The 14,006-nt window shown below is 39.5% G+C and overlaps 1 protein-coding gene across 1 annotated transcript in view; it reads right to left on the reverse strand.

Moving 5' to 3' along the window:
- RRM2B (ribonucleotide reductase regulatory TP53 inducible subunit M2B) overlaps window positions 1-14,006 on the reverse strand; it is a 91,757-nt gene that overhangs the window by 31,459 nt on the left and 46,292 nt on the right. The window contains exon 6 of the mRNA XM_053715259.1: window positions 2,385-2,518. Coding sequence (XP_053571234.1) covers window positions 2,385-2,518 — 134 coding nt within the window. The remainder of the gene's footprint in view (window positions 1-2,384; window positions 2,519-14,006) is intronic.

Below are 14,006 nucleotides of genomic sequence, written 5' to 3' on the forward strand. Positions count from 1 at the left end.
ATGCTGAGGGTCAGTGTTGTGGGTAGCTGCTGTTCCCTGCATGTTAACAGAATCAGGGGTGTCCTTATGTGATCCCTGATTTAGATCTGCCGGTATGAGGTAGCTGTCCATGTTAGATGAATGTGTGGCCTTATTAGGTTTGGCACCTCTCTTGCTTGTCATTCTTATAGAGTGTACTGCATGTGTCTCAAAAGATAGACTTTTCTGTTCAGCCCCTACTTTGCTAATGTAAAGGCGTATGGCGCACACGTGTTGTTATATAAATGGCAGCCTAGTAGCGTCTTTTATTTCCCAACCATGTTATATTCATATGTCCCAGCAGCATGTATTTTAATATGCTTTTCCTGCTTCAATCCTTAATGAATATATTTGGGCCAAATCTTTGTTAGTGGGATATGTTAGCCCTTCTCTATGTTCAGTGTGCCCTGTTCTTAGGGATATGAAGCGCCAATTGACGCTACTCACCGCTCCACAGAATATCCTTTCGGTCCACAGGCAGGCCACCGGCAGTCGTGCTGCTGTCTTTTAATTTTGTCCTCCTTCTCTCAGGATCGTGAGCTGCCGGGACACGCCGCGGCCTGACTGTCTCTTCACGGGCCTATGAGAGCCGCAACTCCTCTCGCGTGAGCCGTATCCCAGCAAGCGTAATTTTGTGACCGCTGCTTCAAATGTAGGCAGCCCAGAATACCGGTCAGTCAGCGCATCGGCTGTGGCTGATCTCCGCTGCCAGTTCGCTTTGCCTGTTCAGGTAAGAGGACGCGGGAATCAACAGGGCGTAGTTTCAATCCGGCAGTTTGTAGGCCTCATCTTGTGCCGCCCCTGTTAATCAGTCCCCGTGCTATATTTCGCCTCAGACCTTTTATGGCCATATGCTAGGGTCAGCTGAGTCCAAATGTGTCAGGTTTTAGTGCTGTTTGCCATGTTTATCCTAGTGCTGAGAGTATTAGGGTATCAGAGCACTATCAATGTGCAGCCATTCACTTTAACAGCCAGGCTCCACCCCCCTAAATTGAACATTATTTTAAATGTAAATAGGTGCACAAAACAATGCTATGCACACAATGTGTAACTAGAATCAGATATAAAGTATAGAAACCTATATAATGTATATTTTCATACAGACAGAAATTGTTTTTTATGTATATAGCAGCCGTATCTCCAGAAGGATATAAACAAACTAGAATTTGTTGAAACGAGGGCTACTAAAATGATACATGGTCTAAAAAAAATTGCCTGGAAAGGTTCAATGACCTAAATATTTACAGCTTAGAGGATAAAAGGGAAAGAGAGGATATGATAGTAACTTTCAAGAATATTGAGGGGCTTAATAAAGCGGAGGCTGGATTTCACAAAAAGAGCAATTGCAGAACAAGAGGTCAGGAGTAACTTCATCACAGAAAGGGCGACTGATTCATGGAATAAACTTCCTTTAGAGGTGGTAATGACAAACACTGTGGGAGACTTCAAGAATGCCTGGGATTAGCATATGACTGTCCTTTTAGGATATTTTGGACAGATCTGTTGGGCTGATGGTTCTTATCTGCCATCACAAGCTATGTTTCTATGTATGGTTACACTGTCTTTGCTAATACGCCTTCTTAAAAACTCCTCAGGCTTTGGAATCTGTTTATTTCATATAGGAAAATGTATAGGTTCTCTTTATTATGTATTGTAATATGCACTTTGTACAGTATAATAAAGATCATGTATATACTGTGCTCCTACACAGGTTGACAGCAGTCCATAAGCATAACTTCAAAGCCACTTTTAAAGGGGACACAAAACACAAAATAATTGCTTCATGATTCAGATAGAGCATACAAACAGCTTTCCAATTTAATTTTGTTATCGAATTTGCTTCATTCACTTGGTATCCTTTGTTGAAGGAGAAGCAATGCACTATTGGGAGATAGCTGAACACATAGTGTAAGCCAATCAAAAGATGCACATACATGCAGCCACCAATCAGCAGCTAGCTCCTTCAACAAAGAATACAACAAAGAGAATGAAGCAAATTTGATCAAATTAAATTGGAAAGTTGTTTCAAATTGTACATTCTGTCTGAATTATATATAAAAAGCAAATAATTAGGAAAAAAACAGAAGTATTTACATTTTGTTTCTAAAAACGTTTGAGAATACTTTGTCACAATTGTAAACCTCTAAGCATAAAATGTTTGAGGGGGTTGTTTACTTTGATGTTCAATTTATTATGATTATTATAAAGTAATCTTAATACTTTTCACCTATGTGATGTGTGATACAATTAACAGCAGACGCATATAGCCGTTCATAACAGTAATGACTGCCAGAATATAATAAAAAAATATTACATGTACAGTGTTATGATGCAGTAAAACAACTTGTTCACACCTATTATCATACCTCATCCCTGCTTATGAGTTCATTGGAGAAAGTAAGTCCGGGCATTAAGCCTCTTTTCTTCAACCAGAATATTGCAGCAAACGATCCAGAAAAGAAAATTCCTTCTACTGCAGCAAAGGCTACCAATCGCTCTCCTGTTATTGATATATACATTTGTTACTGTTTAGAGAGCAGCACAGTATTAATGCTTACAAAATCATATACAACATTTAATATATTATATAAAGATATATCCAAATTGAGACAAAATCATAACCTGAACTTAAAGAGACACTGAACCCAATTTTTTTCTTTCGTAATTCAGATAGAGCATGACATTTTAAGCAACTTTCTAATTTACTCCTATTATCAAATTTTCTTCATTCTCTTGGTATCTTTATTTGAAATGCAAGAATGTAAGTTTAGATGCCGGACCATTTTTGGTGAACAACCTGGGTTGTTCTTGCTGATTGGTGGATAAATTCATCCACCAATAAAAAAAAATGCTGTCCAGAATACTGAACCAAAAAAAGAAGCTTAGATGCCTTCTTTTTCAAATAAAGATAGCAAGAGAACGAAGAAAAGTTGATAATAGGAGTAAATTAGAAAGTTGCTTAAAATTGCATGCTCTATCTGAATCACAAAAGAAAAAAATGTGGGTTCAGTGTCCCTTTAAAAGGGACAGTCGGCAGACGTGCTGTGTCTGAGCTCTCACTAAAGTTGGTCCTTTTTACACAATAAAAGTGCTTTATTGCACATATTTGGAACAACTATCGACATTTTTGAACGAGGGGAGACCTGAGGAACCGGGCGGATAAGAGACTTCTGCCTCAGCAAACAAATAATAAGAACTACCTTAACGGATCCTCCAGCTGTCTACATATTGCTCCGGGGACCGGAGATTCTTCACTCCTTCCTACCTGCGCTACAAATAGACAGAGCGGACATTCAAGAAAACCCCGGTGAGTTCCAGAAACACTGAGGGGCTCACCTGGGAGAAGTGAAGCTGGAAGGCGGTAAAAGGGCGCAAAATAGCGCCATTACCCGGAGCCATCACATACAGAAACCGGAAGAGAAGGTGGGGGTGAGTTCTGTGGCGGACGCCTAACTGGAAAAGCTGTGGGCTAGCGTGAGGTGGGAGGAGAAGCGGAACACAGGGGCTCACATTTGAAAGCATAGTGCAAGCTAGCTGCGGATATAAGTGTGCACATTGAGCTGCCTTAATGCTTCTTGCCTCTTACACAGTTACTTTGACGGCTCTGAAGTATTAGAGAATAGCTAGAAGGCAAAATAACCGCACCGCTGCTGGATAGCTAAAATAAGTGAAAAGCGGAGGAACAACCACCTGATAGCCAACCCCCACAGTTACACTAATCACACAAGTTTAATATTAAAAAGGAAAAGGGTTAAATTTATGCTATACCCCGTTCACTGTTCCTTCTATATAATACAGTGCAGGCATCTTAAGAACTTTTCCATATGGCTGCATTACAACACTGACCCCTGCTGGATTTATTAAGATCTCACAGCAGTACTTTATCAGCAGAAGAACACATCTAAGTGACAGTTTTAAATGGAAGACTGCTTTTTTTTTCTTCTCATCTTCCTTTCTTTTTGCCTGATTCTCTCTAATCACCCTCTTCCCCCCCCCCCTTTCCTGTCAGACTGAAGTGCTGATAGGTCATACCCCACATACCTTTTGCCGTGATCATCCTGTGAGGATAAATCCCCTGGGGAGAGGGGAGATACCAACATATCTCTATATAATAACATAATTTATGTAAGAACTTACCTGATAAATTCATTTCTTTCATATTAGCAAGAGTCCATGAGCTAGTGACGTATGGGATATACATTCCTACCAGGAGGGGCAAAGTTTCCCAAACCTTAAAATGCCTATAAATACACCCCTCACCACACCCACAATTCAGTTTAACGAATAGCCAAGAAGTGGGGTGATAAGAAAAAAGTGCGAAAGCATATAAAATAAGGAATTGGAATAATTGTGCTTTATACAAAAAAATCAAAACCACCACAAAAAAGGGCGGGCCTCATGGACTCTTGCTAATATGAAAGAAATGAATTTATCAGGTAAGTTCTTACATAAATTATGTTTTCTTTCATGTAATTAGCAAGAGTCCATGAGCTAGTGACGTATGGGATAATGATTACCCAAGATGTGGATCTTTCCACACAAGAGTCACTAGAGAGGGAGGGATAAAATAAAGACAGCCAATTCCTGCTGAAAATAATCCACACCCAGAATAAAATTTTTAATGAAAAAACATAAGCAGAAGATTCAAACTGAAACCACTGCCTGAAGTACGTTTCTACCAAAAACTGCTTCAGAAGAAGAAAACACATCAAAAATGGTAGAATTTAGTAAAAGTATGCAAAGAGGACCAAGTTGCTGTTTTGCAAATCTGATCAACCGAAGCTTCATTCTTAAACGCCCAGGAAGTAGAAACTAACCTAGTAGAATGAGCTGTAATCCTTTGAGGCGGAGTGTTACCCGACTCAACATAGGCATGATGAAATAAAGATTTCAACCAAGATGCCAAAGAAATGGCAGAAGCTTTCTGGTCTTTTCTAGAACCGGAAAAGATGACAAATAGACTAGAAGTCTTTCGGAAAGACTTAATAGCTTCAACATAATATTACAAAGCTCTAACAGCATCCAAAGAATGCAATGATTTCTCCTTAGAATTCATAGGATTAGGACATAATGAAGGAACCACAATTTCTCTACTAATGTTGTTAGAATTCACAACCTTAGGTAAAAAATTCAAAAGAAGTTCGCAGCACCGCCTTATCCTGATGCAAAATCAGAAAAGGAGACTCACAAAAAAGAGTAGATAATTCAGAGACTCTTCTGGCAGAAGAGATGGCCAAAAGAAACAAAACTTTCCAAGAAAGTAATATAATGACCAAAGAATGCATGGGTTCAAAAGGAGGAGCTTGAAGAGCCCCCAGAACCAAATTCAAACTCCAAGGAGGAGAAATTGACTTAATGACAGGTTTTATACGAACCAAAGCTTGTACAAAACAATGAATATCAGGAAGATTAGCAATCTTTCTGTGAAAAAGAACAGAAAGAGCAGAGATTTGTCTTTCAAGAAACTTGCGGACAAACCTTTATCTAAACCATCCTGAAGAAATATAAGTCTTCCAGACTCTATAATATATCTCTCTAGATAAAGATTTACGAGCCTGTCACATAGTATCAATCACAGAGTCAGAGAAACCTCTTTGACCAAGAATCAAGCGTTCAAACTCCACACCTTAAAATTAAGGTTTTGAGATCCTGATGGAAAAAAGAACCTTGAGACAGAAAGACTGGTCTTAACGGAAGAGTCCACAGCTGGCAAGAGGCCATCCGGACAAGATCCGCATACCAAAACCTGTGAGGCCATGCTGGAGCTACCAGCAGGACAAACGAGCATTCCTTAGAATATTGGAGAATACCCTTGGAAGAAGAACTAGAGGCGGAAAGATATAGGCAGGATGACACTTGTAAGGAAGAGATAATGCATCCACTGCCTCCGCCCGAGGATCCCTGGATCCGGACAGATACCAGGGAAGTTTCTTGTTTAGATGAGAAGCCATCAGATCTATTTCTGGGAGTTCCCACATTTGAACAATCTGAGGAAATACCTCTGGGTGAAGACCATTCGCCCAGGTGCAACGTTTGGCGACTGAGATAATCCGCTTTCCAATTGTCCATACCTGGGATATGAACCGCAGAGATTAGACAGGAGCTGGATTCCGCCCAAACCAAAATTCGAGATACTTCTTTCATAGCCAGAGGACTGTGAGTCCCTCCTTGATGATTGATGTATGCCACAGTTGTGACATTGTCTATCTGAAAACAAATGAACAACTCTCTCTTCAGAAGAGGCCAAGACTGAAGAGCTCTGAAATTGCACGGAGTTCCAAAATATTGATCGGAAATCTCACCTCCTGAGATTCCCAAACCCCTTGTGCCGTCAGATACCCCCACACAGCTCCCCAACCTGTAAGACTTGCATCTGTTGAGATTATAGTCCAGGTCGGAAGAACAAAGAAGCCCCCTGAACTAAATGATGGTGATCTGTCCACCATGTCAGAGAGTGTCGTATAATCGGTTTAAAGATATTAAGTGAGATATCTTTGAGTAATCCCTGCACCATTGGTTCAGCATACAGAGCTGAAGAGGTCGCATGTGAAAACGAGCAAAGGAGATCGCATCTGATGCGTCAGTCCTAAGACCTAAAATTTCCATGCATAAGGCTACCAAAGGGAATGATTGTGACTGAAGGTTTTGACAAGCTGAAATCAATGTTAAACTTCTCTTGTCTGACAAGGACAGAGTCATAGACACTGAATCTATTCTAGAAACCTAAAAAGGTTACCCTTGTCTGAGGAATCAATGAACTGATTGGTAAATTGATCCTCCAACCATGAACTTGAAGAAACAACACAAGTCGATTCGTATGAGATTCTTCGAAAATGAGAAGACTGAGCAAGTACCCAGATATCGTCCAATAAGGAAATACCAAAACCCTGTTCTCTGATTACAGAAAGAAGGGCACCGAGAACCTTTGAAAAAAATTCTTGGAACTGAGGCTAGAGCCACAAAACTGGTAATGCTTGTCTAAAAAGAGAATCTCAGACACTAAAAGTGATCTGGATGAATCGGAATATGCAGATACACATCCTGTAAATCTATTGTAGACATATAATGCCCTTGCTAAACAAAAGGCAGGACAGTCCTACAGAAACTGAATGTTGGAATCTTTACATAACGATTCAATATTGATAGATCCGGAACTGGTCTGAAGGAATTGACCTTCTTTGGTACAATGAAAAGATAAAATAAAACCCCAGCCCCTGTTCCAGAACTGGAACTGGCATAATTACTCCAGCCAACTCTAGATCTGAAACACATTTCAGAAATGCTGAGCCTTTGCTGTGTTAACTGGGACACGGGAAAGAAAAAATCTCGTAGCAGGAGGCCTTAAATGAAGCCAATGCTGTACCTTTCTGAAACAATGTTCTAAAACCAGAAATTGAGAACGGAATTTATCAAAATTTCTTTGAAGTAAACGTAATCTGCCCCATACCAGCTGAGCTGGAATAAGGTCCGCACCTTCATGGGTACTTAGTAGCTGGCTATAGGTTTTCTATAAGGCTTGGATATATTCCAAACTGGAAATAGTTTCCAAACTGATACCACTCCTGAGGATGAAGGATCAGGCTTTTGTTCCTTATTGTGAGGAAAGGAACGAAAAATGAATATTAGACCTAAATTTACCTTAGATTTTTTATCCTATGGTAAAAAAAGTTCCCTTCCTTCCAGAAACAGTTGAAATAATAATTTATTACCCTGGAAAGAAAAAGAAAGCAAAGTTGACTTAGAAGACATATCAGCATTCCAAGTTTAATCCATAAAGCTTTTCTAGCTAAAATAGCTAGAAACATATACCTGACATCAACTCTAATGATATCAAAAGATGGTATCACCAATAAAATTATTAGCATGTTATAGAATAATAATAATGCTATAAAATTATGATCTGTTACTTGTTGCGCTAAAGCTTCTAATCAAAAAGTTGAAGCTGCAGCAACATCCGCTAAAAATATAGCAGGTCTAAGAAGATTACCTGAACATAAGTAAGCTTTTCTTAGAAAAGATTCAATTTTCCTATCTAAAGGATCCTTAAAATGAATTACTATCTACCGTAGGAATAGTAGCACATTTAGCAGGAGTAGAGACAGCCCCATAACCTTAGGGATTTTGTCCCAAAAAAACTCTAATCTGTTAGATGGCACAGGATATAATTGCTTAAACGTTTAGAAGGAGTAAAAGAATTACCCAAATTATTCCATTCCCTGGAAATTACTTCAGAAATAGCATCAGGGAGATTAAACACTTCTGGAATAACTACAGGAGATTTAAAAACCTTATTTAAACGTTTAGATTTAGTATCAAGAGGACCAGAATCCTCTATTTCTAATGCAATTAATACTTATTTAAATAAAGAACGAATAAATTCCATCTTGAACAAATACAAAGATTTATCAGCATCAACCTCTGAGACAGAAACCTCTGAACCAGAAGAACCATTATCAGTATCAGAATGATGATGTTCATTTAAAAATTCATCTGAAAAAGAGAAGTTTTAAAAGACTTTTATGTAAACTAGAAGGAGAAATAACAGACATAGCCTTCTTAATGGATTTAAAAAATAAAATCTCTTATGTTTATCAGGAACACTCTGAAAATTAGATGTTGACGGAACAGCAACAGGTAATGTAACAGTACTAAAGGAAATTTTATCTGCATTAATAAGTTTGTCATGACATGCAATACAAACAACAGCTGGAGAAACAGATACCAAAAATTATAGCAGATACACTTAGCTTGGTAGCTCCAGCACTAGACAGCGATTTTCCTGTAGTATCTTCTGACTCAGATGCAACGTGAGACATCTTGCAATATGTAAGAGAAAAAACAACATATAAAGCAAAATTGATCAAATTCCTTAAATGACAGTTTCAGGAATGGGAAAAAATGCCAAAAAACGAGCTTCTAGCAACCAGAAGCAATGAAAAAATAAGACTTGAATAATGTGGAGACAAAAGCGACGCCCTTATTTTTTAGCGCCAAATAAGACGCCCACATTATTAGGCGCCTAAATGCTTTTGGCGCCAAAAATGACGCCACATCCGGAACGCCGACATTTTTGGCGCAAAATAACGTCAAAAAATTACGCAACTTCCGGTGACACGTATGACGCCGGAAACGGAAAAGAATTTTTGCGCCAAAAAAGTCCGCGCCAAGAATGACGCAATAAAATGAAGCATTTTCAGCCCCCGCGAGCCTAACAGCCCACAGGAAAAAAAGAGTCAAATTTTTGAAGGTAAGAAAAAATGATTAATTCAAATGCATTATCCCAAATATGAAACTGACTGTCTGAAAAATAAGGAAAGTTGAACATTCTGAGTCAAGGCAAATAAATGTTTGAATACATATATTTAGAACTTTATAAACAAAGTGCCCAACCATAGCTTAGAGTGTCACAGAAAATAAGATTTACTTACCCCAGGACACTCATCTACATGTTTGTAGAAAGCCAAACCAGTACTGAAACGAGAATCAGCAGAGGTAATGGTATATATAAGAGTATATCGTCGATCTGAAAAGGGAGGTAAGAGATGAATCTCTACGACCGATAACAGAGAACCTATGAAATAGACCCCGTAGAAGGAGATCACTGCATTCAAATAGGCAATACTCTCCTCACATCCCTCTGACATTCACTGCACGCTGAGAGGAAAACCGGGCTCCAACTTGCTGCGGAGCGCATATCAACGTAGAATCTAGCACAAACTTACTTCACCACCTCCATCGGAGGCAAAGTTTGTAAAACTGAATTGTGGGTGTGGTGAGGGGTGTATTTATAGGCATTTTAAGGTTTGGGAAACTTTGCCCCTCCTGGTAGGAATGTATATCCCATACGTCACTAGCTCATGGACTCTTGCTAATTACATGAAAGAAATCAATATATCAACTACATCTGAGACTATACACTCTGGAGAGAGGGGAGTCAGTGACCCACCCTACATTAAAAACTGCTTCTGGAAAGTTATTTTAGTATAACCACCGGAGATATAAGAGCCACAAAGTTACCTGCATCATACCCATAGTGGCTTATATCTGCTGATAGTAGACTGACAGTCATATCGAAGAGGATAATGTGAATGACAACCTGATTACTGTGGGGGGACCTGAAAATTCTACTCCATAATGCTTGCAACATCGATATAAATCATAACATGTACTGAGAGGGAAAACAAAACCTCTTGTATGCCTAAATGAACTATCTGCCTGACTAACCAATATAAAGCCAACTCTGCAGGGTCATTTCTTTTGAACAAGGTCACTGTTTATGCAACTGGCTGCCCAATCTAAACGAACAACTCCAATCAACAGCGGTCTAGACCCTCCCCCTGCACCATGACCTCTAGAAGACCCACTAAGGGGGATAAAACAATAAAATCTACACCTGTGTCCACATTCTTTAAGAGTTCTCAAAGTAATAAACAGCAAACAGATGCAGAAATGGAAGAAGAATCTGACATCGATTCTCAATTAGCACCACAAGACAAAAGCCCACTAACGAAAGCTGATCTCAAAAATTTGGTTTCCAAGAAAGATATTACAGATAATTTTGAAAAATTATGGGAGAAAATTGATTCTATACACACATCTGTCACCAATAGCCTTTCTGACTTTAAATCCGACTTGATGGAGATGGGTAACAGGATTGAGACACTAGAAGATCAAAAGGATGCCATGGTAGATCAGATGGATGAAATGTCCCAATCAGTGTCCTCTCAACAAGAACTGATGGAAGATTTCCAGGATAAATTGGAAGATCTGGAAAACAGGAGCAGAAGGAACAATATACGCCTCAAAGGAGTTCCAGAAGAAGTGAGCCCTACAGAACTCCCAGCTTATCTCACTCAACTCTTCATGCAGATTACAAACTCCCCAGCTGATTATATCTTCCATATTGAGAGAGCACATAGGGCATTAAAAGCCAAACCCAAAATAGGTCTTCCCCCAAGAGACATTATTATCAAACTAACCTTCTTCCCAGATAGAGAGAAAATTCTGCAAGCGGCCAGGAAACATCCCACATATAAACATCAAGGCAACGTGATACAATTTTACCAGGATCTCAGTGTCAGGACATTACAAAGGAGGAGTGCCCTTCGTCCTCTCACTACTCTACTCCGGAAACACCAGATTTTGTACAGATGGGGATTTCCATTTGCTTTACACATTACAAAAGACTCTAAAACAATTTCACTTAAAGATCCAGAAGACATACCTGAAATTTGCAAGATTTTGGCTTTGGAGACACCTATTACCCCAACCACAGAACTGAACCCAGAGAAGAATAAAAACCCAAGCAGACCACCAGATCCATCTAAATGGCAGAATATCAACTATAAAAAACAAAAAACTAAAGAAACAAGAGGAACATCATAGATGACAGCGTCTCCATCTTGAAGACTTTTTTTTTTCTTTTTTTAGAGTCTGAGAGGTGGGAAGGCTGACAAAAGAAACACTAAACGAAGATAAATCTGGACATCCATTACACTATCTGGAATCACTGTTTTAGGTTTCCTTCCCCGAGAGGCGTGGTCCTCCCCACTGACATTCCTTCTCAGAGACTCTCACTAATCTATTAATATGGATGTAATAAGATGTTGCGGGGCCTTTAGTTTCCCCCAGAGTATAATAATATAAGTTAATTTATTTTATAACTTGTTCCTATGTTATTTCAAAGTTCAACCATTAAGGGTCCTACTGTTGGAGACCCGGAAAAATTGCTTTTTATGTTATTAACACTGTTTTTTTCTTCTAGCTCCCTCCCCATCCCCAGTGACGACACAGAAAAGTTCACCATATACATTTCCAAGTACCTGCACTCTATACCGTTAGATTTCCAGACCAGAGATCCACAGGTAACAAACTTTCTTTTGCACCAGTCCACAATAGACACAATAACATGATCCCTAGGATAAAGATATTGTCCCATAATGTAAGGGGACTAAATACTGACGTAAAACGACGCATGGCAATGACACAATACACCTCCCTACATGCCAATATATTATTTCTCCAAGAGACCCACCTACTTAACGATAGAATTCCAAAGTATTGGGCAAAACATTTTAATTCCCATTTCCACTCCACAACAACAACTAAAAAAAGAGGCACATCTATCCTTATCCACTCCTCACTTAATTTCATAAAAGAAGAGGTAATTGCAGACACTGAAGGGAGATATATAATAGTTAAAGGGAGAATATTAGACACTGAAATTACTCTATGCAATGTTTATGCACCGAACGAAAATCAACATAACTTCTTTCAACATATATCATATCTACTCACACAATGGTCCCATACTAAAATATTTATGGCAGGAGACTTTAATATCACAATGCTAAATATCAAACCCACGGCAAAAAGACCCTTAACCAACAAACAAACCAGACATAAGCGTATTGTTAAAGCAATACAAGACACATTACTACCTCACTCCCTGGTAGATACATGGGCCACACTTATGGCCTGACTAATGACACTACGTTTTACTCAGCGCCACATAAATCCTACATTAGATTGGATTACATATATGTAAGCCAAATACTGCAACCTCTGTTACACGGTTCACAGATCCATGCTTGTGTGTGGTCTGATCACTCGATCATTACTTTACAGCTAGAGGGACTTTGTGACCCACACAGAAGTAAGACATGGACCTTTGATGGGTTGTGTATCAGAAACCCCCAGACACATGACAATATAATTAGACTTCTCACTGATTACTGGAGTATTAATACTGACACAGTGACTAATCCAGGGATCACGTGGGCGGCCCACAAAGCAGTATTAAGGGGGATACTTATTAAGGAGAAAGCAATACAAACTAGAAAGTACAGACAACAGTTAAAACAACTTCACACAGAAATCGAAGAATTAGAAAAGAAACATAGACTTATTGGAACAACGGCCATTCAGAAAACTCTCCAATCCAAAAGAACTGCCCTAGCCGCTCTTCTACAATCTCGTGCCATTAGAGCCAGTCAAAGTTATCAGGCACAATACTTTTTATTTGCAAATAAACTAGACAGATACATGGCGCATAAAATCCAAGAAAGATGTAAAGCCTCAGTTATTTCCTCAATAGAGACATCTAGGGACTCAGTGACCTCACACCCCCAAGAAATAGTAGACACCTTCGCAACTTACTATGGGGAACTATATGATGGCAAAAAGATCTCACATGATAAAGAGACAGAGGAACTAACCTCAACCTTTTTCAGTCAAGATCTATTGCAGACTCTTTCTGAGGAACAGAGAGAAACCCTAAATGCCCCCATATCCTCTATGGAGGTGCTTGGGGCTATCAGAGACCTCAAACCAGGGAAGGCGGCGGGACCGGACGGATTCCCCGGCGAATACTATAAGCTATTTAAAGGCATACTAATCCCACATCTAGTTAAAATATGTAACTATATTATGGAGGGAGGGGTTATCCCACCCGAGCTCCTGACTGCAAAGATAGTAGTAATTCCTAAACCTGGGAAGGATCACAAAAAATGCCAAAACTACCGCCCAATATCCCTAATTAATCAGGACCTTAAAATTTTTACTAAAATATTAGCGAACCGGCTCAAACATATCATACCCCACCTGGTACACCCGGATCAGGTGGGTTTTATCAAAGGTCGAGAAGCCCCGGACAATATACGCAAAGTAACTAACCTGGTACAGGCCCTGACAGAATCAAAAATGCCTTCTCTGCTCCTATCATTGGATGCGGAGAAGGCGTTTGATCGCATTGACTGGGGATATATGTTTTCGGTGTTACATAAGATGGGGTTTGAGGGAGCCATTATGAAAGCATTGAGGGCCATCTATTCCACGCCGGGAGCTCAGGTCTCATCAGCGGGATATAAATCTCAGCACTTCCCAATTCGTAATGGAACCAGACAGGGGTGCCCTCTGTCTCCATTGCTTTTTGCTCTTTGCATAGAGCCCTTAGCTGCTAAAATTCGTTCACAGACTGATATAACAGG

This window comes from Bombina bombina, chromosome 5 (genome assembly GCF_027579735.1).
Source record: "Bombina bombina isolate aBomBom1 chromosome 5, aBomBom1.pri, whole genome shotgun sequence".
Classification (NCBI taxonomy): Eukaryota; Metazoa; Chordata; class Amphibia; order Anura; family Bombinatoridae; genus Bombina; species Bombina bombina.